The 23,809-nt window shown below is 43.2% G+C and overlaps 2 protein-coding genes across 4 annotated transcripts in view; one reads left to right on the top strand and one right to left on the bottom strand.

Annotated features, from left to right (window-relative positions):
- Positions 1-7,838, top strand: part of map3k21 (mitogen-activated protein kinase kinase kinase 21) — a 35,620-nt gene extending 27,782 nt beyond the window's left edge. The window contains exons 5-10 of one of the 2 annotated variants that reach the window (XM_021317744.2): positions 720-960; positions 1,186-1,308; positions 2,255-2,405; positions 2,757-2,851; positions 3,983-4,769; positions 4,861-4,982. In XM_021317744.2, the coding sequence (XP_021173419.2) occupies positions 720-960; positions 1,186-1,308; positions 2,255-2,405; positions 2,757-2,851; positions 3,983-4,769; positions 4,861-4,867 (1,404 nt within the window). In that variant the 3' untranslated portion in view covers positions 4,868-4,982. Of the gene's footprint in view, positions 1-719; positions 961-1,185; positions 1,309-2,254; positions 2,406-2,756; positions 2,852-3,982; positions 4,790-4,860 lie in introns of both variants that reach the window. The other variant, XM_012865000.3, reaches the window with a different exon arrangement.
- Positions 7,839-8,826: 988 nt separating this feature from the next.
- Positions 8,827-15,184, bottom strand: il22ra2 (interleukin 22 receptor, alpha 2). 2 transcript variants are annotated; one of them, XR_004927642.1, is made up of 6 exons: positions 15,066-15,184; positions 13,882-13,996; positions 11,610-11,794; positions 11,268-11,410; positions 9,450-9,653; positions 8,827-9,352 (listed from the first exon to the last, which is right to left on the bottom strand). XR_004927642.1 is itself a non-coding variant. In XM_012865001.3 (6 exons), the coding sequence occupies exons 1-5, from the start codon at positions 15,127-15,129 to the stop codon at positions 9,504-9,506; spliced, it is 657 nt and encodes a 218-aa protein (XP_012720455.2). In that variant the 5' UTR covers positions 15,130-15,184; the 3' UTR covers positions 8,827-9,352; positions 9,496-9,503. The 2 variants fall into 2 exon arrangements, 1 of the variants encoding a protein (XP_012720455.2); XM_012865001.3 differs by having other exon boundaries at positions 9,496-9,653.
- Positions 15,185-23,809: the final 8,625 nt, after the last annotated feature.

The following is a 23,809-nucleotide window of genomic DNA, read 5'->3' on the forward strand; positions in this document are numbered from 1 at the left end:
TCCTGTAATGAGCGATCATTAGATTTTAACAGTGAAAGTGGTGACTGTAAGACAAGGTTTTAGTAATATTTAATAACAAGAACAGAAATGTGAAGATTTTAAGACTGCTTTAGCACCTTATGGTAGTGGTTAGCGGCTCCTACATTACTGAAACCCGTATTCTGTGTTTATTCCTGGTTAAATATGGATAGTTACCCTAACATCTGGATCTAGCATGTTCCATAATAAACAGAGATGGGACGCTCATAAGGAATAAACTGAGCAGCTTTGCTTTTCATACGTTCAGCCTTCCTGTTATCCACGGATAGCCGAGCTCTCTCTCGCTGGCCGGATGAACGCTAGACATGAGATGCCCTGAGATGAGAAAGAAAATACGGTTTCCTTTGAAACAGCATCTGTCCTCCTCTGACTTCATGTTTACACACCTCAGTGATGCTGATAGGAGGCTGCTGTGGTGCGTTCACTGACCGGTGAAAAACCTAATTATTATTCTGACCCGTCAGTCGCTAATCAAGAATAATGTCCAGTTATAATAATTATTCTTTTAGCCTTTTTCTCCCCTTTAAAAGGTACAGATGTCCATTATTTAAAGCATGCAACAGTGCGGTCAGCTGTTTTAAAGGTGCTACAGTGGAACCGTGTTTCTTTGCTTCGATACTGTAGCTGTTCAGCTCCCGGTCGGGCGGGACAGTCCTCACCTCAAGCCTTGTTCCCTGCAGGAGCTGCGTTCCAGGGAGGAGGAGCTGACGAGGGCCGCTCTGCAGCAGAAGTCTCAGGAGGAGCTGCTGAAGCGCCGCGAGCAGCAGCTGGCCGAGCGCGAGATCAACGTGTTGGAGCGAGAGCTCAACATCCTCATCTTCCAGCTCAACAAGGACAAGCCCAACGTGAAGAAGAGGAAAGGCAAATTCAAACGCTCCCGCCTTAAACTCAAAGATGGCAACCGCATCAGCCTGCCCTCAGGTGAGCGTAAATGTTTCTCCTTAGCTATAGTCATTTATCTGTGTATTACTGTGGAGCTTTTAGAACTGTTGGAGTGTTTCAGTTTTGCTAGTTTGAAAGCTGGTTTCCAGCTTGTGCAGCGTTTGCTCTTTTAAAGGATGTCTGTAGTTGTGTAATCACTCAGTAAATGCTCTGAGATTTTAATAACTGATACCCCTGCCGGGACGTTCACGTTTCATCCTGCAGACTTTCAACACAAGATAACAGTGCAGGCGTCGCCGTCGATGGACAAGCGACGCAGCCTCCACAGCACCAGCTCCTCTCCTCCCAGCAGCCCCACGCTCATCCCCCGGCTGCGGGCCATTCAGCGTGAGTTCACTCTGTCTTCCTCAACCTTCCTCTCGTTTAACGTCGGAAAGTTTGAAGAAGAGGACACGAGGCAGGACTGACTGCAGTCAGCTCTTTAATAAAGACTGTGGATCCACTGGATCAGCGCTGACAGATGATTTGAAAACAGAAACAGAAATATTTCTAGTTCAATAATTAGATTTCAGCTCCTTCATGTTCTCCTTAATCACCACATTAAATAAATATGCTGTTTATAATTTTACAAATATCCCTTTACTTATTTATTGGTTTGAGTTGCAAAGTTTGATAATTAATAACTAATCAGCAAATAAAAAGGTTTTATCAAAAATGTTTGATTTTAGTTTTTTTATGTTTACTTTTTCCTTCTTTTACATAGAAAATTCGACTGAATCTGTAGAGTGAGATTTGAAAGTTTGACTAGATTGTAAACTCATTTTAATCTCTTTTTTTAAATAACATGCATGATTAAAATGATTAAATACTTATATTTATCCAGTTTTAATAAGAATCTAACACATTTTTTATTTTATTCTTAGTTATTGAAATAATTTCTTTTTTTTCTTTTTTTTTTCTCTTTTTTTTCCTTTTTTTTTCTTGTTTTTTTTTTTCCCCTTTGAAATAATTTCAAAGCGTGCCGAGGTACAGTCTTTGTGTTACGCCATACCACCTTTATTTATAAAGCACTATAAATAAACCACAAAGTGCTGAACATGTGCTAAGTATATAAACAATTAAAGAAAAGAAAGTTTGACAAGTTAAAAAATATTTTAAAGGGTCAACGTCTCCGGCTGCAAAAAGCTAAAGCAAATAAATCTGTTTTAAGCAGATTCTTAAACTCAGAAAGAGAAGAGGCCTGTAGAAACTCTAAGAAGTCACTTCAGCCTCTGGAACAACATATTAAGCAGCTGTTTGAGTCTGAAGTAACTCTAAACGTCTGTGTCAATAGTTACCCAAGATGAGAGCAACCGTACGTGGGGCCGCAGCTCCCTCTTCAGGCCGGAGGAGTTTGAAGATGTGAAAAAAGGAATCAAGAAGAAGGGAAGAACCTGGGGCCCCAGTTCAGTACAGAGCAAAGAAAGGCCTGCTGCTGCTGAGAGGTAGGATTCACACCCACAACCAGCTTCCCAGTCTGGCACCTGGATCATTGGGTTCCTCTTCTCCATCAGTTTTTGTAGTTGCATTCATTAACCTGAAGGCTGGGATTCAAACCCAGGACCTTCTTGCTGCCAGGAAGCAGTGCTGCCAACGTTCACTGTACAGCGAACTTTCTCCTAAACCCTGTTGATTTAACTTTAATAAAGTGGAAAGGTGGCAACATTTAAATGTCTGGAGATTATATAACAGCAATTTGTCAAAGTTATGAATAAATCAGTTCAGACACATTTATTCTGGCATGTGGTGTCCATGGAGCGGCCTGTCCCTCGTCTTCATCTGTGTTTTGGTTTCAGGGTGCGTCCACTGTCAGACGGCAGTAATCCCTGGTCCACCAGCTTACTGAAGTCCCAGAAGTCGGTCCCCCTCGCTGCTCTGTTCGGTGAACAAGGTGAGCTGAATATTTAAGCAGAGGCCTTAACGAACATGGAAAACTCATAGCCATGTTAGAAAAAGAAGGTTTTTAATCCTTTAGTCAGAACGACTCTAAAGCTAACATGAGCGTAAAAAATATTTTAACAAGACAACCCATAAAGTTCAATTTGTAATGTTCTAAGTTCAACACGGTAAAGCTAGTAGCCAGATTTCTCTTTAAAATACGATGAAACTCTCCATCTTTTAAGGGAACAGGTCAGTTTCCTATGCGTTCTGGTTTGTTTGTTCTTTTTTGATCGACCCAAAGATATAATAAAGAGATAATAAAGCCCGTGGAAGTGACCCCGAGAACCGCTGCATAAACGAAACCCAAACTAGCAAATGATTCTGAAGCAGACGGAAAACGTTTTAACTATAAAACTTTATCTGAAGCTTTGAACTCAGAGTTCACACGGACCTCTGTTCAATCCATCATCTGAAAATAGAAAAAGCCCTATTGGCTGCCCACCTAAACTGAGAGGCAAGGAGAGCATCAAAGAGTCCCATGGGAACTCTGGAGGAGCTGCAGAAATCCACTGCTCAGGTGGGAGAATCTATCAGCAGAGCAACTTCTACAAACCATGAAGGGAGCACGTGGTCAAATGAGACAAAAACATTTTACTGAACACCCTCAGCACACCGTCACCCTTCACCCACAGTGAATCCGTTGTTCAAGAGGCGATGAACTACTGGGAACAATGAAGCCAAACGGACTAAAAATAGAGGCTCACTATGTGGCCCAGTCAAAGTTTGTGGCATAGCTTGAACACTGATGTTCACAGATGTTCTCGGTCCAAACTGCCTGACTTTGGGTTAATTAGCCAAGAGGAATAGGCAGATCTGACCCTTTGATACAATATGAAGCGGTCTGTGTTCAGCCTGCATATCAGTGCAAACACCTGGCAGCAAACCTCAGTACACCCCTAGGTGAGAATGGCCAACTTCTTTGTGTTGGTCTGGCACAGAAAAATAAGAATTAAAGGCATGAATATTTATCACAGCATGTCAGAAAAGGATGTGGATGCTTTCACCAGGCTCTGTGTTTTTATTAAAAAGTGTTAATTATATGGGTCTGTGGTGTGTTGATTCTTCTCTCCTGTGTTTTCAGCGGGGAGGGATGAAGCGTTCCCCCAGGAATGTCCTGACAGCAGCTCCAAACCAAAGCAGCTCAAGTTCCCCAACCAGGTGTACATCGACCTACCTCTGTGGAGGGACGAGACGCCGCCTCAGAGCCCCGCCGCTAACGCCGCATCAGGAGAGGCGGGAAGTCCGGGCGCACCTCCAGAGACTCCAGACGACCCGTGCACCACCACCTCCACCTCCTCCGCCTCCACGACGCCACAGCTGACCCCCACCAACAGCCTGAAGAGGGCGCGCCGCAAAACCGACTTTGCGTTGTATGGCTGCGGCTCGCTGCTGGCCTCGGTGGTCCTCGGCTATGACATCAGGGAGGCCATCAAGAACTCGGCCCCTCCGGAGGACTGCGAGCCCCCGAGAGAGGAGAAAGAGAAGGAGAAGAAGAAGAAGGAGGGCTTGTTTCAGCGCGCTACCCGCTTCCGCCGCAGCACCTCCCCGCCGGGCGGGCGCTCCCGCAAAGAAGAGGCGTCGTCAAACCCCGCCGGCACGCCGCCGGTCAACCTGGTCTCCATGTCGGCCATCATGGAGTGCAACTCCACCAAGTGCCTGTTGCAGCCGGAGGCAGAGGTGTCCGAGTCCGGTCCTGGAAAGGCCGAGGCTAACAATCACCAGCCGGCGCCGCCCAGACCCAGCAGGGCGGCGTCTGCAGACGGCCAGAGTAAGAAGACGGCAGCAGAAACACAGACGGCAGCGCAGACTCAGCCTCGGCCCCCCGAGCAGAGCAACCACAACACAGGAACCCGTCTGCGCAGGAAGAAGTACGCCTCCAGCCACAGCCGTGAGTAACGCCCTCCACCACCGGGGCCAGCGTCCCGTCGGCCTCTCTCTGACCGCTCTCTCTGTCCACAGCCCATAACGGCCCGCGCCCGCCGCCCCCCGCTCACAGGAAGCAGGAGAAGGAGACGGAGGGGAAGCCGGCGAGCGGAGACCCCGTCCCGCGGCCGAGGCCCGTCTCGTTCCGGGCCAAGCCGCACGCCTGGGCGCTGCTGCGGGGGCGCAACAAGAGCTACTCGCTGGGCCACTACTCCGGGGAGAAGACGGCCCAGGACCTGACCGTGGTGGGCTGCTCGCTGCTCGACATGGACACCGAGGGGCAGAAACGGGACTGCACCGTGCCGCTCTGCCGCATCCAGAGCTCCCCGGGACGGCCCTCCCTCTTTGAGCTGGAGAAAGAGTTCTTCTCCTAGGAGCCCGGAGGAGCGGCCCGCTCCGCTCCGAGCTGGAGACGCACGCTGCCTTCGTCTCTCTCTGCTAGAACGGAGGTTTCCTCCTGGAGCCGCAGCACGGTGACCGCGGTGTCACCAGAGCCCTAAATGTCTGAGAACTGCCTTACACACCGCCATGATCCCAGAACCGACCCGCAGCGGGCAGAGCTGGACCGCCTCTGGTCGCTGCTGCCTCGGTTCTCTCTTTCACTCTCTGCAGCTCAACGTTGACCGCCGCTGCGTCTCAGAACACTCACCTTTTTATTTATTTTTATTGGTAATTTAAGACGAAGTGACTTAGCGGGCAGCGGGACGCGTCAGCCTCACTGCTGCGTCATCAGTCCTCGCAGATTTAGCCTCTCACTCATGAATCATGCATGCACCCATGGAAATGTTAAAGAAACAGAAGGAAAACGTGACTTTTTAACCGCTGTCAGCCTAATGCTGCCGTCGTTTTCCACCGCAAACGTGTTTTACGACTGTTTTCTGAGTCAGCCATGCTGCCGTATGGGACCAGGTTACATTTTTAAACTTAGCGCTGGTGCGTCTGTTGCTGCACCCAGACTGGCCTGGAGATGTTTAGCCATGCAGGTAGAAAAAAAACAAAAAAAAAACACTGGAAGTCTTACAAAGCAGACATGGAATCTATTCTTGTAAATCTGTTCTTGCTGTTAATGTATTTATAGAGATGTTTGTGTCATTCTGTTCGTGGTCCTCGGCACACTGAAGCGCACTGAGGGCGGCGGATCAAACGCGGATGTTCGGATCAGGAAAAACTCCCGATGGGAGCCGCTGGGTTGAAACTAGAACACGCGCATACGGCTGCGTCTAAAACAGGGGATTCAAAAAGTCCAGTTCATATCCGTTCATCACACACAGAGGGATTGTACGTTTAATACTGATGATTATGGCTTATAGCTGATAAAATCTCTGTTTCTAGGATGAAATATTACAATGAGACCAGTGAGAAAAGGATTTGCCTGCTGAGAAGCATGCAGCGAACAGTTTACCCTCAGCCTGCTGTCCCTTTGCATCATGGAGGCCGTCGGCCCGTGGTTCTGCTGAGGTGTTCAGGAAGCCCAGCTTGCTTTGATGGTGGCGTTGTCGGCTTCCTCCTGATGACCACCCGTAGGTCCTCTGCAGCGTTCGGGTCCAGCCAGTTTGCTGGGAGACGAGCGCAGCGTGGCCACGGTCATTAAAGCTGGTGTCGGTACTTTTAGCCCCGCGGGCCGCCGTCACCATGAAGTTGGCGTCTGCATGAAGGTTGTCAGCAGAAAGAGGCATCAGGTGCTCCAAAACTGACTGTCTGCTTCACAGATCCCCTAAGAGGTGGCTTCACCTGTTACTTGTACATCTTTTTTCCTTCCACTCAACTTTCCATTAATAGGCCTTGGGATGGTTGTCTGTTAACAGGCAGCTTCTTTAGAAGAGCTCTGATCCCCTGTGGAGGACGTCCAGTCAGTAGCCTCCTCTGTAGCTGTGGGGCCCAAAGGTCCTTTCTTTCTTGGTTTTATGGAATATTTCAATTTCCATCATTTTTAAACCATAATTGTCAAAATAATGAATGTGTTTACCGCAAGTTTTACTTCTTGGGGTTGAATTACTGAAATAAGTGTTTCTATTGAGGGACCCCGGTATTATTAAAGCACATCACTGACTAAGTGTGCAGAGCTGGAGCTCTGCTCAGTGACACCTGTGCCTTTATTTCAAGCCTCTCCCATTTTTACCTTCGTCTGACCCAGATAAATCCATCTGAACTGTTACAGCTAATAACCTGCACATTTGGTCAAACCAGATTCTGTTTTGCATCAGGCGGTCTATTTCAACTTAAAACTGTTTTTTTTTTGTTTTGTTTTTTTTTTCAAGCTCAGGAAAGTCTGGAGACATTTAAAATTGGTTGAACCTTTATTTTCTTAATGCTATTCATCTCCTCAGGACTTATAAAGGCCTTTATCTTTATCTCAGCAGATTTCACCTTTAAATATGCACTACATGGAGGGGGGGGGGCTTTCAGGGCTTTTAATTCCTGAAAAGTATCCCCAACCTCTCACTTATTTCACGGTTGTCTTATGGAGTTTCCTAGAAAGGGCTAAAGATAAACGTAGAGGACCGTCTGTGTCGCTGATGTGAGAACCCGGCTGAGGACATGTCTCACTCGCTGGTCCTAAAACTGTTAAAGGTGCTATCTGTCTACAAGCCTGATTTCTTACCCTTTTTTATATAAATATATATATTTGAAGGATATCTGTAACTAACGCCCTGGTCCTGAGCCCCTTTACTCGTGTGCAGCTTTGACATATTTTTGTAGGACATTCCTGACAGACCAGTCCGCTGCAGCGACGGGACCAGATTGAAGTGGACCACCCCTGATATTTGTCTGCATTCAGATCCAGAACCACTAATTCAGCCTGCTGCTATGTGAGGAAGAGGAGGAGGAGGAGGAGGAGGAGAGGCCCGTCAGCTGATCAAACCACGTGAAACTTTACCGAAGTCACCGAACGCCGACTGGGTGGCATTCAGTGAGCCGCGTTTGTTATCCTGACAGTATTGGTTACGTCGTGCCTGATTGATCAAGAGTTATCATGTTTATCAACGTTTTAAATAAAGTCTACAACAAGCCTAGTGTTGTTCTCTTCTTTTTGCTTCTGTCCAGCCACATTTAGTTATTTTCTTTTAGTTTTGTCTTAGTTTAAGAGCAATAAAAATGCCCATGAAGGAATAAAAACCGCGTCTGTTAGTGTAAATGTGTTTGATTGGGGGTCACACACCCAAAATAAACTGGGCCGGCTGTGAATTCAGGATCAAACTGAAAGCTGTTTTTAAATCACATTTTCACCCCTGGTTCCAGAGGTTCAGGGAGAAGTGCAGAACCTTGTTAAAGCACACAACTCCATAGCGGTGAAGTGGAAGGAAAAGACCGCATGGATTTAGACCTAAATCCTAAAAACGTGTTTTTTCTGATGCCCCCAAATAAAACCAAGCTCCTCCTGTTGCTCGCAGCCAGGAGTCACGTGATCCCAGCATGAATCCAGCTGTGCTGTCAAAGCCTCTGGGCACTGGTGGAGGAGGGTTAGGCTATGAAACCAGCGTCCATCACCATCACAACACATAGAGACATGGCCGTGCCCTACACTGACCGCCAGGGAGGGGAGGGCGTGAATCATAGAAGCAGCCAGGAGACCCACTGTCACTGTGGAGGAGCTGCAGAGCTCTCTGCCTCAGGTGGAAGAATCAGTTACACGGACAAGGTATTTATTCACTCCACTAATCTGGCCCCAGGCGAGCAGAAAGCCGTCCCTGCTAATTAAAGGTGTCCTGTCTGTCTGCCGCGTCGTGCACAGAGACGCAGAGGAAGAAGGCGCTCTGGTCACGTGATGCACCGTTCTGCGTAGGAAACTCCCCCTGCACGGCAACCTGAAGTCTTCTGACTTTTATTTGCAAAATAATTAAATAAAACATTTTAAAACTTTTTAATTCATAGTTCTGTACTCATTTTACTGCTATTCTATAAAATAAAAAAAAAAACATAAAAAGAGGCGACAAAACACAGAACTGCTTCTGCAATGCACGTTGACCTTTAAAGAGCACACACAAATCAACGACAGGAAGAGGAAATTCATCCTTTTATTAGCAAAGTCACACATGCAGCACAAACCATCACCATGTGTTATTTATATTTATTTTTGTTCAAGCTGAAGCTCTGGAGGGATTTTATTGTCTCACAGGTTGTTCAAAAAGTTAGAAACATTCATTAAGCCTTCAGCGGCGGCTGGGTGAGATGTGCTGAGCTACGCAAATGTGCTTCCTCTAAACGAAGTCTAACAAACGTGTGTATAAATATTTTAGAAGATAAATCTTACTGTTTTAGTTTTTATAAAAGCAAAACATAGGTGGCATGACCACACCGTCACAGAGAAACTCATTTCGTCTGAGAAGAACTGGCTGAAAGAAACCCGCCGTGTTATCAAATCGTTTCAGACTTAAGGTTCAGTTTGAGCAACAGACTTTAAACAACGCGCTCCTCGGAGGAGGAGGAGGAGGAGGAGGAGGCGTCGCTTTTAGGAGCTCAGACACCTGTGGAGGTAGGGATGAAGATCAAAGCCGTGGGTGACGACACCGCCCCGGTCAACCAGCGTCTGCAGCGAAGACACACATAAACAGGATGGAGTCAGTGAGAGAGGAGGAAACAGCCTTTCTGGTTGACTTAAGGCTCTCACAGATCTAAAAACACACCTGCACCGCGGAGTACAGGTGTGGACGCGGCGCTCTGGGCTCGTACCTGCGCCGTCAGGCCGTGGTGATGCACTTTGCGGAGCTGCGGTCGCTGCTCTTCATGTGTCTGGGGATGACGGTCTGTGCCTGGAAGCAGTAGTGTGTCTTGGGCTTCAGCTCTGTCAGAGTCAGCTTGTGGGAGCAGCAGGCGATCTCGTACACCTCCTGAGGAGGAGAAGGAGGAGGTGAGGCGCTACGTGTCAGTGATCAGGCCTACATGCAGACAGACAAGAAACTGGGCCACGAGGTCACTTTATTGTTGTTGTTGTTGTTGTTTTTTTTGTTTTTTTTTGCTTTGATTGTTCTTTTTTTCTTCCTCTTCTGCCCACTCACCCTTTTCTATTTCCTCTTTCTCTTTGTAATTGGACAGAGGTTCTAAATCTGTCCTTGAACTGAGTCTGATCAGTGTTTGTCTCGTTTTGTGCTGAAACAGCTGACTGCTGACGTCATGCGGCAGCTATAATAGGTTCAAATGCAGAGCTGCCACCTAACTTCAAATGCATTTCTTACGTTTCTTTTGATTTGATCGCTTTATTTTATTAGACTGGGTCAAACATCCTAATTTGGGGTTTTCTATTCCCTCATAAATAAAGAATCCATCATATATTATCCCCAGAACCTCAAACATTTTACTGCTGTGTTATGTGACAGAGTAACACGAAGAAGTGCTTTGTTGGGGAAGAGAAAAATAATACGTTATCGAGCCACCAGTGTGAATTTTGTAGAGCTGCCTTTTGTATGTTTTTTGTGGTTTGTCTCCACCCACTTTGCACTTTTAGAGTCTGAAATGTTTGCTTGTTGTTCTTTTCCAAAACACCTCAGATTGGACGGAGAGCGCGTAGAAACAGCGTTGCTGCAGACTGTGAGTTGAATTTAGGTCTGGACTTTGACTGGGCCGTTCTAACTCGCGCATGTGCTTTGACCTAGCTGTTCTACAGCGGCTCTGGCTGTATGTTTACGGTCATCGTCCTGCTGGACTAACTAGTCTCACTAGACCCGTGGGTCTATGCGCCTCCTGAGGAGTAGCAGAGGTATGGTGGAGTGAAGGGGGCTGAGAACCCGTGCATCTCCCACTTTTCAGGGGTTCATTTGTAAGACATTTAGAAAACCATGCGTCTTTTTCCTTGTCAATCACAGCTACACATGTGCCAGTGAGTTCAGAGACACAAGTACCTTTGCAGGACTCTGTATTCCAAGATTTTAATGACAATCTGGATTTTGAATCTGCTAGAAACCACAAAGATGTACGTGCTTTTTTAGCTTCAAGCCATTTACGTAAAGCGAGAGGAAAAAAAACCTTAACCAGAGGAGGAGGGCTCAAGTTTCAACTTTCAAAAACGTACAACACAGCGATAGGTTTGATTCCTGCCAGGTTTCACCATAATTCACACGTCCATGCATGTTACCACAACATTCCTCCTGTGAGCCAGGCTAAGGATGAGCCTAATGTTGTGAGGGGGGGCCAGTTCCAGGTTAATCTACATGTGTATCTAAGCTCTAATGAGGCCTCACCAGCAGGTCTTCACTACTCCACACATTTTGAATTGAGAAAGCTTCCTGGATGGGAAGCAAAACGTCTTCAACTGCAGGATAGATGTTCAGTTGTTTTTGTTTTTTAACCTTTTTTTGATTGATCGTGACCTGGATGACCGAGAATCTTCACCAGCTTAAAGGCCACTGATCATCTAAAATTGATTTCTTTAAAAGTGCATAAACAGCCGCTCTGGTTCTGATATTTTTCTGAAGGGGGGGTTTAAAGACAAAGGGTTTGGTACGGACCTCCTTTCCGTTGCCGTGCGTGACGTAGACGTTGTAGTCCACGTTGTTGTGCATCTTGCGGACCAGCACTCGGGGGGCCTTCACCTGGACCACGACGCGTTGTTTGGAGGAGTTCAGCTTCACTGTAGGAGGGCTGATTCTACCTGCAGAGAGGCACAGGGAACGCAACGTTACCTATTTGGTTCTCAGCCTCAATTTACATGTTCTCTGTTTCTTTTTCATAGTGATACTTCTGCTGCAAACAAAGAGATCGCTTTCAGTCCGAGTTTTATTCAGTGAGTTAGAAGGCAAATAACAGAGTCCAAATGATGATGATGATGAGGAGGAGGAGGGTTGGCTTACTGCTCCAGCGGGAGTTGAATCTGTGGGACAAAGCCCAGGCGGATTTGCTGCTGGAGGCCGCAGACGAAGCTCGCACCCGGGCATAGTACCACTCTGTGGTGTCGGAGGTGACGCTGCTGAGGTCACAGTGGTGCCTCTGGATCCCCTGGCAGCTGCTAACATTCAGCCAGTCGACCTCGCCGTAACTGTGAAAGCAGCAGGGATCTTTGTTAGATGACTGCCTGGACTCAGCTGAAGAAGACAGGCTCGGTTTTACACAAGATTACATCTTAGCAGGAAGGCAGGTGGTATGCTTTAGATGCCTCTTTTCTGCAGCACACCCGAGTATAAAATAGCAGCAGTGTCTGCCCTGTCTGTCTCTGAATTCTGCAGGAGGCGGTTAATGACCCACTTAGTTGAATCAGTCTAAGCAACGCCACGTCAAAAACATGCAGAATAGCCACTCCCATAATCCAGCATCACTATGTGCGCTGTTTAAAAATGTTAAAAGGTTAATGCAGATTTGTTGTACTGGTTGTGTGGGGTAGCTTTCAGCAGTCAGCGTGCTACCTGCAGAAGACAGCGGTTAGAGTTTCACTGCTTCCAAAAAATTTTCAAGAAGAGAAGTTAAAATAGCAGCGGGTTTGGTTGGGGGGGTCATCCACGTGAAAAGGCTCAAATCTCAAAACGCACATGGCACATAGAGTGATGCCTTTTCACAACGTTCATCACATGTGCATCAGGTGGACGAGTGCACTGGGCAGCGCCGTGAAACTTTTGCTGGCATCAGCACCAAGTGAGAGGAAAAGTTCACAGCAGAAGAAAAATAAAATGTTGCACAGTTATTAAAAACTCCAGACTCAGATTAAAAGAATGTGCCACTGATCAAGGTGCCCCAAAAGTTTACAAAATCCACACGTATAACTGTGCCAAATAAAGAAGCATCAGCATATCCACAAAAAGAAATGGGACTAAAACGGTGCAACTAACTATGAGGGATGTAAACAACTTATTGCAGTGAAGGTAATAAAGTCTAAGCGCTGCTGGGAGGAAGGAAGGATCTGCGATAACGCTCCTTTGAGCATCTGGGATGCAGCACTGAAGGAGCTCTCCAGTGCTGCAGCAGCTCCATGCATGGGGTGGGTATGTGCTGGATGTCTGTCCAGTGTGCTGCAGCTTTACCCCATGATGGGCGGAGCCATACCCTGGCTGTGTCCTGCCTCTCTCTCATTCATCTCTGGAGACAGACCCAACACCCATCTGAGTCTAGAGTAAGTTGATACGAACATCTAGAACAATCCTCTCTTAAACTGCAACCTTTTCCTAGTCTGAGTTGTTTCAGATGGAATCTGCCCTCAATCGGGTCCCAGTCAGGTTCTTAGTGACATTTTTCTGCTAACTGGGATCCTTTTAAAAAGAAAAAGGTCCCCTCCAGGTAAGATGTTGATTACAGATAAATGTTCCACAGAATGAAACCTGGGACTTTTCGTTAATCCCGTTGTAACAGATTAATAATTGACTGTTTATTGCGGTTCAAGTACGTATTTGTGTTCAAACCCCGCAGCAAACAAAAACATTGAAGGTCAGGGGGCAGGACTTAAAAAGATTTTGTGTTGTCTTCCTGTAGCTGTGAAGTTGCGTGTGCATTGTGTGCGTAGACTTGAATCTATGTGTGCATGTATGATTAAATTATGCCACACTTATTCATTTTCACACTTAATAATTAGAACTAACAGGGGGTTCCATAGGGATGTTAAGTTTTTTGGATGCTTTATTTTTATTTACACGTTTAAAATCAACCACTAATCAATCAATCTGTTTTAAAGTGCTTTTAAGATCAGTCCTTCATGAAGAGATCCGTCCAAGCCACACAATCTAGATTTATCACTCATTTAAGTCCGATTGTGGTGGAAAATGTAGGATTAGCTCCCTCTACTGGTTTAAATACAACTTGCTTTGTAAATGGTTTTAGGAGTCTAACTGTGGTACTGGTCCAATTATATACTAGCACTGATGAAGAGAAGACTTGTGTTATTAAAAAAAAAAAAGACATCAGAAATAATCTCAAAGACATTTTTTTTTTATTTGGAGAATAAAGTAATTGTGTTAAATTGTACTTTTTCCCAATTTCATGCAATTTATTTTTGTCAATGTGCCACCTCCTTTTTAGCAGATGAATGCCTGAGGCAGGCTAACAGTGTGTGTGTGTGTGTGTGTGTGTGTGTGTGTGTGTGTGTGTGTGTGTGTGTGTGTGTCTGTGTCTGTGTGTGTGTGCGTGCGTGCGTGCTCTCACATCTTATACTGGACGTGATAATGCAGAGAGGAGCTGTTGGAGGGCGCGGCCCAGTGCAGGATGTTTTTGTAGTCTGTAGACTCAAACCTCACCTGGCCAGGTGGAGCCAGCATCTCTGCAACACAGGAAGTCAGAGTTCAGTGGGTTAGATGGGACAAATAAACATTGAAAACTGGTGTTTGAAAAAGGTTTTATTGCCCAGACGTGGAGCAGCACAGCAAAGGGGAACTGCAGACTCCTCGCAGAGTCAATGTTTGCCATGTCACAGAAGCAAAGGGACTCATTTCTAAAAAACTATTCTATCATTTCCTTTATCATCTCCTGGGACATTGTTCAGTTTGTTTTTAGACCAAATCTATATAAGAATAGTGAAGTTTGAAGCAAGGCAAAACAGAAGAAATATATAAAGCTTGCACAAAGTTGTGTAGTTTACACCAACAGCTCTGTGATCCTGAGTTTGGGGAAAAAACAGCCGGTTAGAAGAAAGGAAGAGGCTACGAGCCTCCGGGAGGGTCAGTAGGAGACAACTTACATGTGATCACCCTAAACAAACCCCACACCTAACCATGCAGGAAATGCTCAATGTTGTTTTTGTCCTCAAGCTCCACTGAAGAAAACAATATATTATACATTATATATACATATTTGAGAAGTCCCTGAACTCAGATAATCCTCCGAGCAGACTGGACAGTCTGCTTCGTCCTTTACTCAACTTAGCCAGAAGTTACTTCTCATGTCAAATATGACAAGAAAAACCTGAGTGACTAATCGGTAAAATCAAGGGCACGAATTAAATTCATTTATTGCAGCCGGGTTGCAAAAATGGGTTTTATTTGCAGTTTAGTTTTGCAGTGAAGGCCATGTGCCATAAACAATGACAATGTTTGGGACAAACAATGAACAGGTTGGACTGCTTGATTGCTCGCTGACCATCACCCGCCTGTTTTGTCATTAAAAATTTAGGACAATTAAAATTAAAAAAAATTGATATCTATCTATCTATCTATCTATCTATCTATCTATCTATCTATCTATCTATCTATCTATCTATCTATCTATCTGAAAAGAAAATATTGACATCATCCCATTAAATCTCGGCCAGGATATTTTAAATTCAACCATGATGATTTAAAAGTGACTGAACAGTAAAAAAGCAAAACAGGCTCCGATGAAGCGCAGATTACCTTGAGCTGTGGCGCAGAGGGCCAGCTTCCCCAGCAGGGCGACTCCTAGCAGCAGGCGAGTCATGGCGTTGATGCAGTCTGTGGACCAACACTCACAACAATCCACTCAGATGCTGCAGGCAATCCCTTCGCATTTAAACATGCCCTCAACTTCCTCCTTTTAAAGGGCACCTCTACGCAGGTGCTTACGCTTTTCTTTTTTCCACGTGTACCGTCTTCATGAGATAAAACAATAGTCATGGTTCGCCTAACAATTGTTGTTGTTTTTTTTCCCCCTTTTTCTTCCTCAGAGTATGTGCAGCGTTGGTTGAATCCGATTTTTATACCACAAACATCCAGGATATCAGATTCCATCCACACCTATTAAAATACGTTTTAACCAACCCTGGCTGAGCTTAGACTAACCTAAACGTGTGATTCAGGCTTTTGGTCCCATTAATTTATTCAAGCTTCACTGTGTAATTGTCAGACAAAAAGTATTTAGTAAACGGGCACTGGTTGTGTTTCTTCACAGCAACTGACGCACATGTAAAGGTCACCATAAATAACGTACCGTCACGGCCAGAACGGTTTAAGAGTTTGCTTGTTGCACAGACCTTACTGCTCGGCAAGGCAGGTTTATTTGTAAAGCACATTTCAGTAACAAGTATTGTACAGGAAGAGAATATAAGAAAACAGTACAAAGGAAAGCACATTGCATTTGAATCGTAGCAGCAGATCGGATACATTATAAGGCAAACTTCAACAGTCAAAGGCAATTCTAAACAAACAGGTTTCTAACCTTGATTTAAAAGAACTCAGGCTTTTCACTTTTACATTTTTCTGGGAGTTTTTTTCCAGATAAATGGAGCATAGGAACTAAATGCTGCTTCTCCATACATGGTTCTGGTTCTGCAGAGTAGACCAGAACCAGAAGACCTTAATGGTCTGGATGGTTGATACACTGATAACAAGTCTGTGATGTATTTAGGTGCTAAGCCATTCAGGGATTTATAAACTAACAGAAGTATTTTAAAGTCTATTCTCTGAGATACAGGGAGCCAGTGTAAGGACTTTAGAACTGGGGTGATGTTCTCTACTTTCTTAGTCTTAGTGAGGACGCGGGCAGCAGCATTCTGGATCAACTGCAGCTGTCTGATCCACTTTTTAGGCAGACCTGTGAAGACACCGTTGCAGTAATCAGTTCTACTAAAGATGAATGCATGGATTAGTTTTTTCCAGATCCTTCTGAGTCATTAGTCCTTTAATCTTGGAAATGTTCCTCAGGTGATAGAAAGCTGACCTTGTAATTGTCTTTATGCTTTTGAAGGTTCAGGTCTGAGTCCATCACTAAACCCAGGTTTCGGGCCTGGTTAGTGGTTTTTAGCTGAAGCGACTGAAGCTGTGTGCTAACTTTTGATCTCTCCTCTATCGGTCCAAACATTATTACTTCTGTTTTGTTTTTATGTAACTGTAGAAAATGTTAGCACACCCATGCATTGCTTTCTTCTAAGCATTTACTCAGAACTTGAATGGGTCCATAGTCACCTGGTGACATGGTGATGTAGAGCTGTGTGTCGTCTGCATAGTTGTGGTACCTTATGTTGTTGTTTATGATCTGAGCTAAAGGGAGCTTGTGGATGTCTCTGCAGCGTAGAGACAATAAGAGGCTCAGAGATGGATACACTATATGGTCTGGGATCTTGATGCTTTTCTCAGTAAAAGCCTTGGAGACTCACAGAACAGAGATTTATCTTCATTATCAAACTTTAATACACAATCATATTCAATAAATTAGACTATGGGTTCCAATGAGGCTCATTTTGTCAGATTAAAAGCACCTTTGGTAAATGACAAGTTTTAAGTATTAAAGTAATGCTATTCCAGGGTTTATACAGGAAGGAGTAACTCCAATTTAATGCTTTTTTTAATGCTCTTAGAAATAATGTTAATGCCATCAACAAGTACCCATGACAATAGATTTTAAACTTGACAGTCAAAAAAGGACCTTAGTTAAGTCATTTTTATCATTTAAGGAACAAAGCAATGGTAAAACCTATTCTTTCAAAGCAAACATATGGAAACCCTACCCCAAGCCTTCATTTCATCATGGCTGGATTAGTGTAATTCTCTTTATCTCTGAATCGGTCAGTCCTCACTAAGATGTCTGCAGCTGGTTCAAACACTACTGCACACTTTTTAATGGAAAAACATAAAAAAAGCACATTACCCGATCCTGGCCTCCCTTCACTGGTTGCCTGTTATTCTTAGAGTTCAGTTTAAAGAACTTGTTTGTTTTTAAGGTTTTAAACAGCTTTGCCCACCTTACTTTAATGAGCTTCTCCTTCACCTTTACAACCTTGCTTGCTCATTTACGTCTGCTGACCAACTGCTCATGGTCATTCACAGTTCTGAGCAGAAGCTTAGAGGAAACAGGGCCTTCTCTATTGAGGCCCCCTAAGTTATAGAACGACTTACCTTTGTACATTTGACAGCCCCCCCCCCCCCCCACCCCACACACACACACACCTCCCCTGTCCAGTTTTAAAACCTGTCTTAAAACCCATTTTTACTCATTGGCCTTCAACCTTACTGAGATTTTATCTTTCTCAGCTTTTCTTGGTACTCGTATTTCTGCTGTGCCGGCTGTTTATATTATGTTTTATATCAAGTTATTATTATTATTATTGTTGTTGTTTTAAACTGTTGAGTCTTTACCCAAGTCATTTTATTTTATTATTTTGTTTTACCTCCTGTTAAAGTGCTATTTAAATAATGTTGACAATGATGATGATGATTAAGAAAAGAGACAAAAACATTTTTCACACCTCACTTAGTAACTCAAGGAATTATTTTAAACTAAATATTTTAGGCTAAAATATTAAATTATTGGTTGTTGTTTTTCTTCAATCCTACCGTTATGTTTAGTAATTTCTGCCAAAAGCTGCAGCACTTTGATTTAATCCATCTGAATGCAGTATTTGCAAGCCATACTCTGATTGAATGGAAAGAATCCTGTCTGTGATAGGCTGGTGAGGTGGACAGTTTTTGAAGTCACGAGCGCACAGCTGGGGTTAAGTGTGGAGGATCAGGTTGAGCGCGCGATCAGACACGGAACCGAGCGTGAGGATAGCGGGTTGAGAAGATTTTATCAGAGTTGAGCGCGAGGCAAACAGATTTTAAGAGCACGCACGTGATGTTTAAACGCTGAATACTTGTCTCACTGCAAGTTCAAACAAAAGGCACAATTATCACTCCAGAAGTGGGTATACGTAATTATAACTGAGAAATAAGGGGGGAAACGCCGCATACCCGCGCACACCCTGGACTACACCACTTCCTGTCCGACTTAATGTGAGATCGTGAAGCATTGACACCCATTGTGCAAAGCTTAACTTTTTTTTTTTTACAAACACGGCAAATTCCTTCATCATCTTTACCGTTTTGATGTAATATTTTAATCTTGTGTGTTTTCATTATATATAAACAAAAATCATTGACATTGACACACTAGTCTGTGAGTAATTAATCCCTATAATATGTTTATAATTTGGTAACTGAAACAAATTGGCATTTTAATAATATTCAGATTTACTGAATGTGAAACATCTAACACAAAGATGAGCAAAGTTTATCAAAATCCACACTTCTTGTCAGTCTCAAAAGGTTTGGCCTCATCTTTATATGTAGACATGCAGCTCTGTGCAAAACGTGCTGTCATCCCTCCGTGCTTTCTCTCTATTTGTGTTTTCCCCTGTGGGGAGCCAGACCCTATGCAAGTTTGTAGGTAATTATTTTCAGAGGAAGGTTTTTAAACTGTTTTAAACTATAAATCACAGGATGACCCAGTGCTGAGTCGACATATAAAAGACAGCTTCAGAAGAAACCAGATTTAAATTGGAGACACTGTGGGACACTTTTTAAACAGTTTGTCACAAGAAGCAATTTCTTCACGTTTCTTTGGTTGAATCTATAGAAATACCTTCCGAGATTGACCTGCAAAGCCCTGCTTGCTGTAGATCATGTGCGCTGGAGTTTTACTATTTCTTGCAGACAGAACGGACAGACTGCTTTTCCTTTATTATTAAACATGATATGTTGCATGGCTGCACAGTAGGCAGAACATGAATGACAAAAATTAAAAGACAAAGAAGCAGAATTAAATTAGGAGTGGTTTAAAACGTTTGCTTTTCTCAGTAGTGGTTGCTATTGTTCATTTTAAGTCCTCATAGAGATGTGTAAATCAGTGCTGTTTTTTTTTTTCTTCAATTAACTGAAGCTGATGAAATGTGAGTTTTAACTAATTTACATCTGGAATCAGATTCCAGTTTGTTCTGTTTGGTTTTGAAGAAGTAGCAAAATGTGCAGAATCCCTCTGACTCTATTACAGGTATGCATTACTGGTAATAGCAAAGGCTGCGTAGTCATCAAACTGGCAACATCCCCAGTTTACTAGAATACAGTTTGCATAATCACGCATGAACTTCATGTTTCCTCTTTGTGTTTGTCGCGTTGGAGCCTTTTATGGTTGTAAAGATATTAATAGTCCTTTCTAAAATAATGCTGCTGTTGGATTGTTCTGGAGAACAATTACTCTATGTCATAATTGTCGTTTATTGTCGTAATGGTCCAATTTCTACCAGACCTCATAAGGAAGTTCTCTGGCCTTTCATGTGACTCATTTTGAATCTAATTTAGTCCTGATTACAATTTCAAATAGCCCACAGGTGATACTTTATCCCAAATGACACTTCATTACATTTTCATTTAAAACAAAATGGAGGTATCTAGAGCTTCACGAAAAACAACCCTGAACTTTATCCCATTTTGTTGCATCAAAACCACAGATCTGAGTCTATTTTAATGGGATTTTATGTCATAAATCAACATGAAATAGTGCATAAATGTCAAGTGAAAGGAAAATGTTTTTTGGCATTTTCAAACATAAATATCTGAAATATTTGGTGCGCGTAATGAGCCAAAATAAAATCCATTGCAAGTAGATGTTTTCAGAAAACCTTCTAATCAGTAAATAGGTTATCTGAGTATGAATCCAGTTCTGTGAATACTTCTGTACTTCTCCATTGTGGAGAAGTAAAGCAAGGGTTTCATGTCTTATGGAGAACTGTTCAACCTTCCAAAAATGGAAGAAACAGTTAGTTGCAGTAAAATCTCAGCCAATAGCTCAGTCTTGAAGAGAAACATTGTTAGACTCTGAGAGACACGGCCAACTGTATCATCTATAAGATGAAGATGTTGACAGCAGTAGCTCAGTCAATCTGCCCCCAGGAGGCTATGACAGCTAAACAGGCCAGATGTTGCTACTATGAAGATAAAAACTAGAGAGAGCATGAAGTTAAAAGCTGGAATGACGATTACTGCAAAATTGGAGAAGAGTAGAAGAATTCAACAAGGGAACTAGATATTTATGTGATCCAGCAGCCTAAGTCTTTAGCAGCATAACTACAGCGATAGCTCTAACATAAGCCACTCTAACTTTAAGATTTACCAAAAGGAAAGTTTTAAGATTAGTCTTAAAAGTAGACGGGGTGTCTGCCTCACGGACCAAAACTGGGAGTTGGTTCCACAGGAGAGGAGCCTGATAGCTAAAGGATCTGCCTCCCATTCTACTTTTAGAGACTCTAGGAACCACCAGCAGACCTGCAGTCTGAGAGCGAAGTGCTCTGTTAGGAACATACGGGACAATCAGAGCTCTGATATATGATGGAGCTTGATTATTAAGGGCTTTATACATTAGGAGAATTTTAAATTATATTCCTGATTTGACAGGAAGCCAATGAAGGGAAGGTAAAATTGGAGAAATATGATCCCTCTTGTTGATTTTCATCAGAACTCTTGCTGCAGCATTTTGAATCAGCTGAAGACTTTGAACTGCATTTTGTGGACTTCCTGATAGTAAAGAATTACAATAGTCCAGCCTTGAAGTAACAAATGCATGGACTAGTTTTTCAGCATCACCCCTGGACAGAATGTTTCTAATTTTGGCGATATGGGATTTTGTATAGGATATACAAGATGATTGGATATTAAAGCATCCACTATGTTGAAATGAATTGTGTTTGACAATGTTTGTTGTTTCATTTGTTTTTTTTTGTTGTTCTGAAAAGAATATGAACAAACTAATGTAATTAGTAGAGAATACATTAGCTGTGTTAAAAAAGTAGTGACTAGAATAACCTATCTTTAAATGAAAATACAATAAAATTTAGGATATTTTCTGGTAACGAGATATATATATATGGAGTTGAAATTTAAAGAATTTATATCAGACCGAATATATTAGAAACAAAATTGCTAAATTTATTGGAATATTAAGGTTAAGGTCTTGTATGTTATATACTCCTTTATATACAGTTTGTCGTACTGTTCAGATATATGGGGAATTGTGAATAAATCAAATACTGACATATTGGTTTGGTTAAAAAAGGCTATAAGGCTCAATAATAAAGTGTAATATCATGAACCAACAAATAAATTTTTCATTCAAACTAATTCTTTCAAATATAGACATTGTCTATAAAATAATGGTAAAAATCTATAAAGCAATGAACAAAATTCTTCCCTCTGGAATTCAGATTTTATTTATAAATATAATAAAGGAGGTCTGTTAACGTTTGTATACATTAAAGAGAAAAGTAAAGGAAAATCTAGTTGCATTTCAGTCATTAGTGTGAAGTTATGAAATTACTTAAATGATTATCTAAAATGATGTGCTTCTTTGGTGAGCTTTAAACTCTAAAATTATATTTTATACTGCTATGTAAATGTATACATGTATGTATGTATGTATGTATGTATGTATGTATGTATGTATGTATGTATGTACAGGGGTTGGATGAAACTGAAACACCTCTCATGTGGGAGGTTTCATGGCTAAATTGGACCAGCCTGGTGGCCAATCTTCATTAATTGCACATTGAACCAATAAGAGCAGAGTGTGAAGGTCCAATTAGCAGGGTAAGAGCACAGTTTTGCTCAAAATACAACATTATGGGTGACATACCAGAGTTCAAAAGAGGACAAATTGTTGGTGCACGTCTTGCTGGTGCATCTGTGACCAAGACAGCAAGTCTTTGTGATGCATCAAGAGCCACGGTATCCAGGGTAATGTCAGCATACCACCAAGAAGGACGAACCACTTCCAACAGAATTAACTGTGGACGCAAGAGGAAGCTGTTTGAAAGGGATGTTCGGGTGCTAACCCGGATTGTATCCAAAAAACATAAAACCACGGCTCCCCAAATCAAGGCAGAATTAAATGTGCACCTCAACTCTCCTGTTTCCACCAAAACTGTCCGTCGGGAGCTCCACAGGGTCAATATACATGGCCGGGCTGCTATAGCCAAACCTTTGGTCACTCGTGCCAATGCCAAACGTTAGTTTCAATGGTGCAAGGAGTGCAAATCTTGGGCTGTGGACAATTTGAAACATGTATTGTTCTCTGATGAGTCCACCTTTACTGTTTTCCCCACATCCGGGAGAGTTACGGTGTGGAGAAGCCCCAAAGAAGCGTACCACCCAGACTGTTGCATGCCCAGAGTGAAGCATGGGGGTGGATCAGTGATGGTTTGGGCTGCCATATCATGGCATTCCCTTGGCCCCATACTTGTGCTAGATGGGCGCGTCACTGCCAAGGACTACCGAACCATTCTGGAGGATCATGTGCATCCAATGGTTCAAACATTGTATCCTGAAGGAGGTGCTGTGTATCAGGATGACAATGCACCAATACACACAGCAAGACTGGTGAAAGATTGGTTTGATGAACATGAAAGTGAAGTTGAACATCTCCCACGGCCTGCACAGTCACCAGATCTAAATATTATTGAGCCACTTTAGGGTGTTTTGGAGGAGCGAGTCAGGAAACATTTTCCTCCACCAGCATCACGTCGTGACCTGGCCACTATCCTGCCAGAAGAATGGCTTAAAATCCCTCTGACCACTGTGCAGGACTTGTATATGTCATTCCCAAGATGAATTGACGCCTGTATTGGCCGCAAAAGTAGGCCCTACACCATACTAATAAATGATTGTGGTCTAAAACCAGGTGTTTCAGTTTCATTGTCCGACCCCTGTATATATACTGCTGAGTCTCTAGATTTTTGGTAGGCAAATATAAGCCTTGGCTTCAGCCTACTCCTTATTTGGTAAGTGGTTGGTTTGTACGATTGTTTCATCTTGTTCCCTTTTTTGTAATGTTGCAAATTTAGCAAAATAACAAATACAATGAAATTAGGTGGCCTCCAATTTAGGATCCCTCAAGATGTGTAGTTGGTACTTTTGCTGTCTGAACATTATTTGCACAGTCAGTTTCATGAGACCCTCAATAAATATCAATTTATTTGAAAAGATAATGGAAATCAACTGTTGTGTGGTTTTGTCCCAGGTTTACTAAAATGATGGGTGTACAGCTGTAGTCTTTTTGACAATATGCTGGTTTAATTTTTAGAGCAGTATCCGTGTATGTAGGACTTTAACCGTACTCAGTAACTGATGTACTATACTCACAATAAAAACCATGACATATGCTACAATATTGAGTCCATACCCCCTCACCCATAGTGAGCAGGATGGTAAGGGAGGTAAAGCTCACCATTGGAGAACTAGAGTGGCACCAAGTCACCATAGCAGTCAGAACTACATACAGTGTGTAGACATGCCTCATCCGGCCCGCTGCTCAGAGTTGATGGAGACGTTGATGGTGCTAAATATGGGGCAATGCCAGAGAGTGACATGGCTGCAAA

The sequence above is a fragment of the Fundulus heteroclitus genome, chromosome 22 (assembly GCF_011125445.2).
Source record: "Fundulus heteroclitus isolate FHET01 chromosome 22, MU-UCD_Fhet_4.1, whole genome shotgun sequence".
Lineage (NCBI taxonomy): Eukaryota > Metazoa > Chordata > Actinopteri > Cyprinodontiformes > Fundulidae > Fundulus > Fundulus heteroclitus.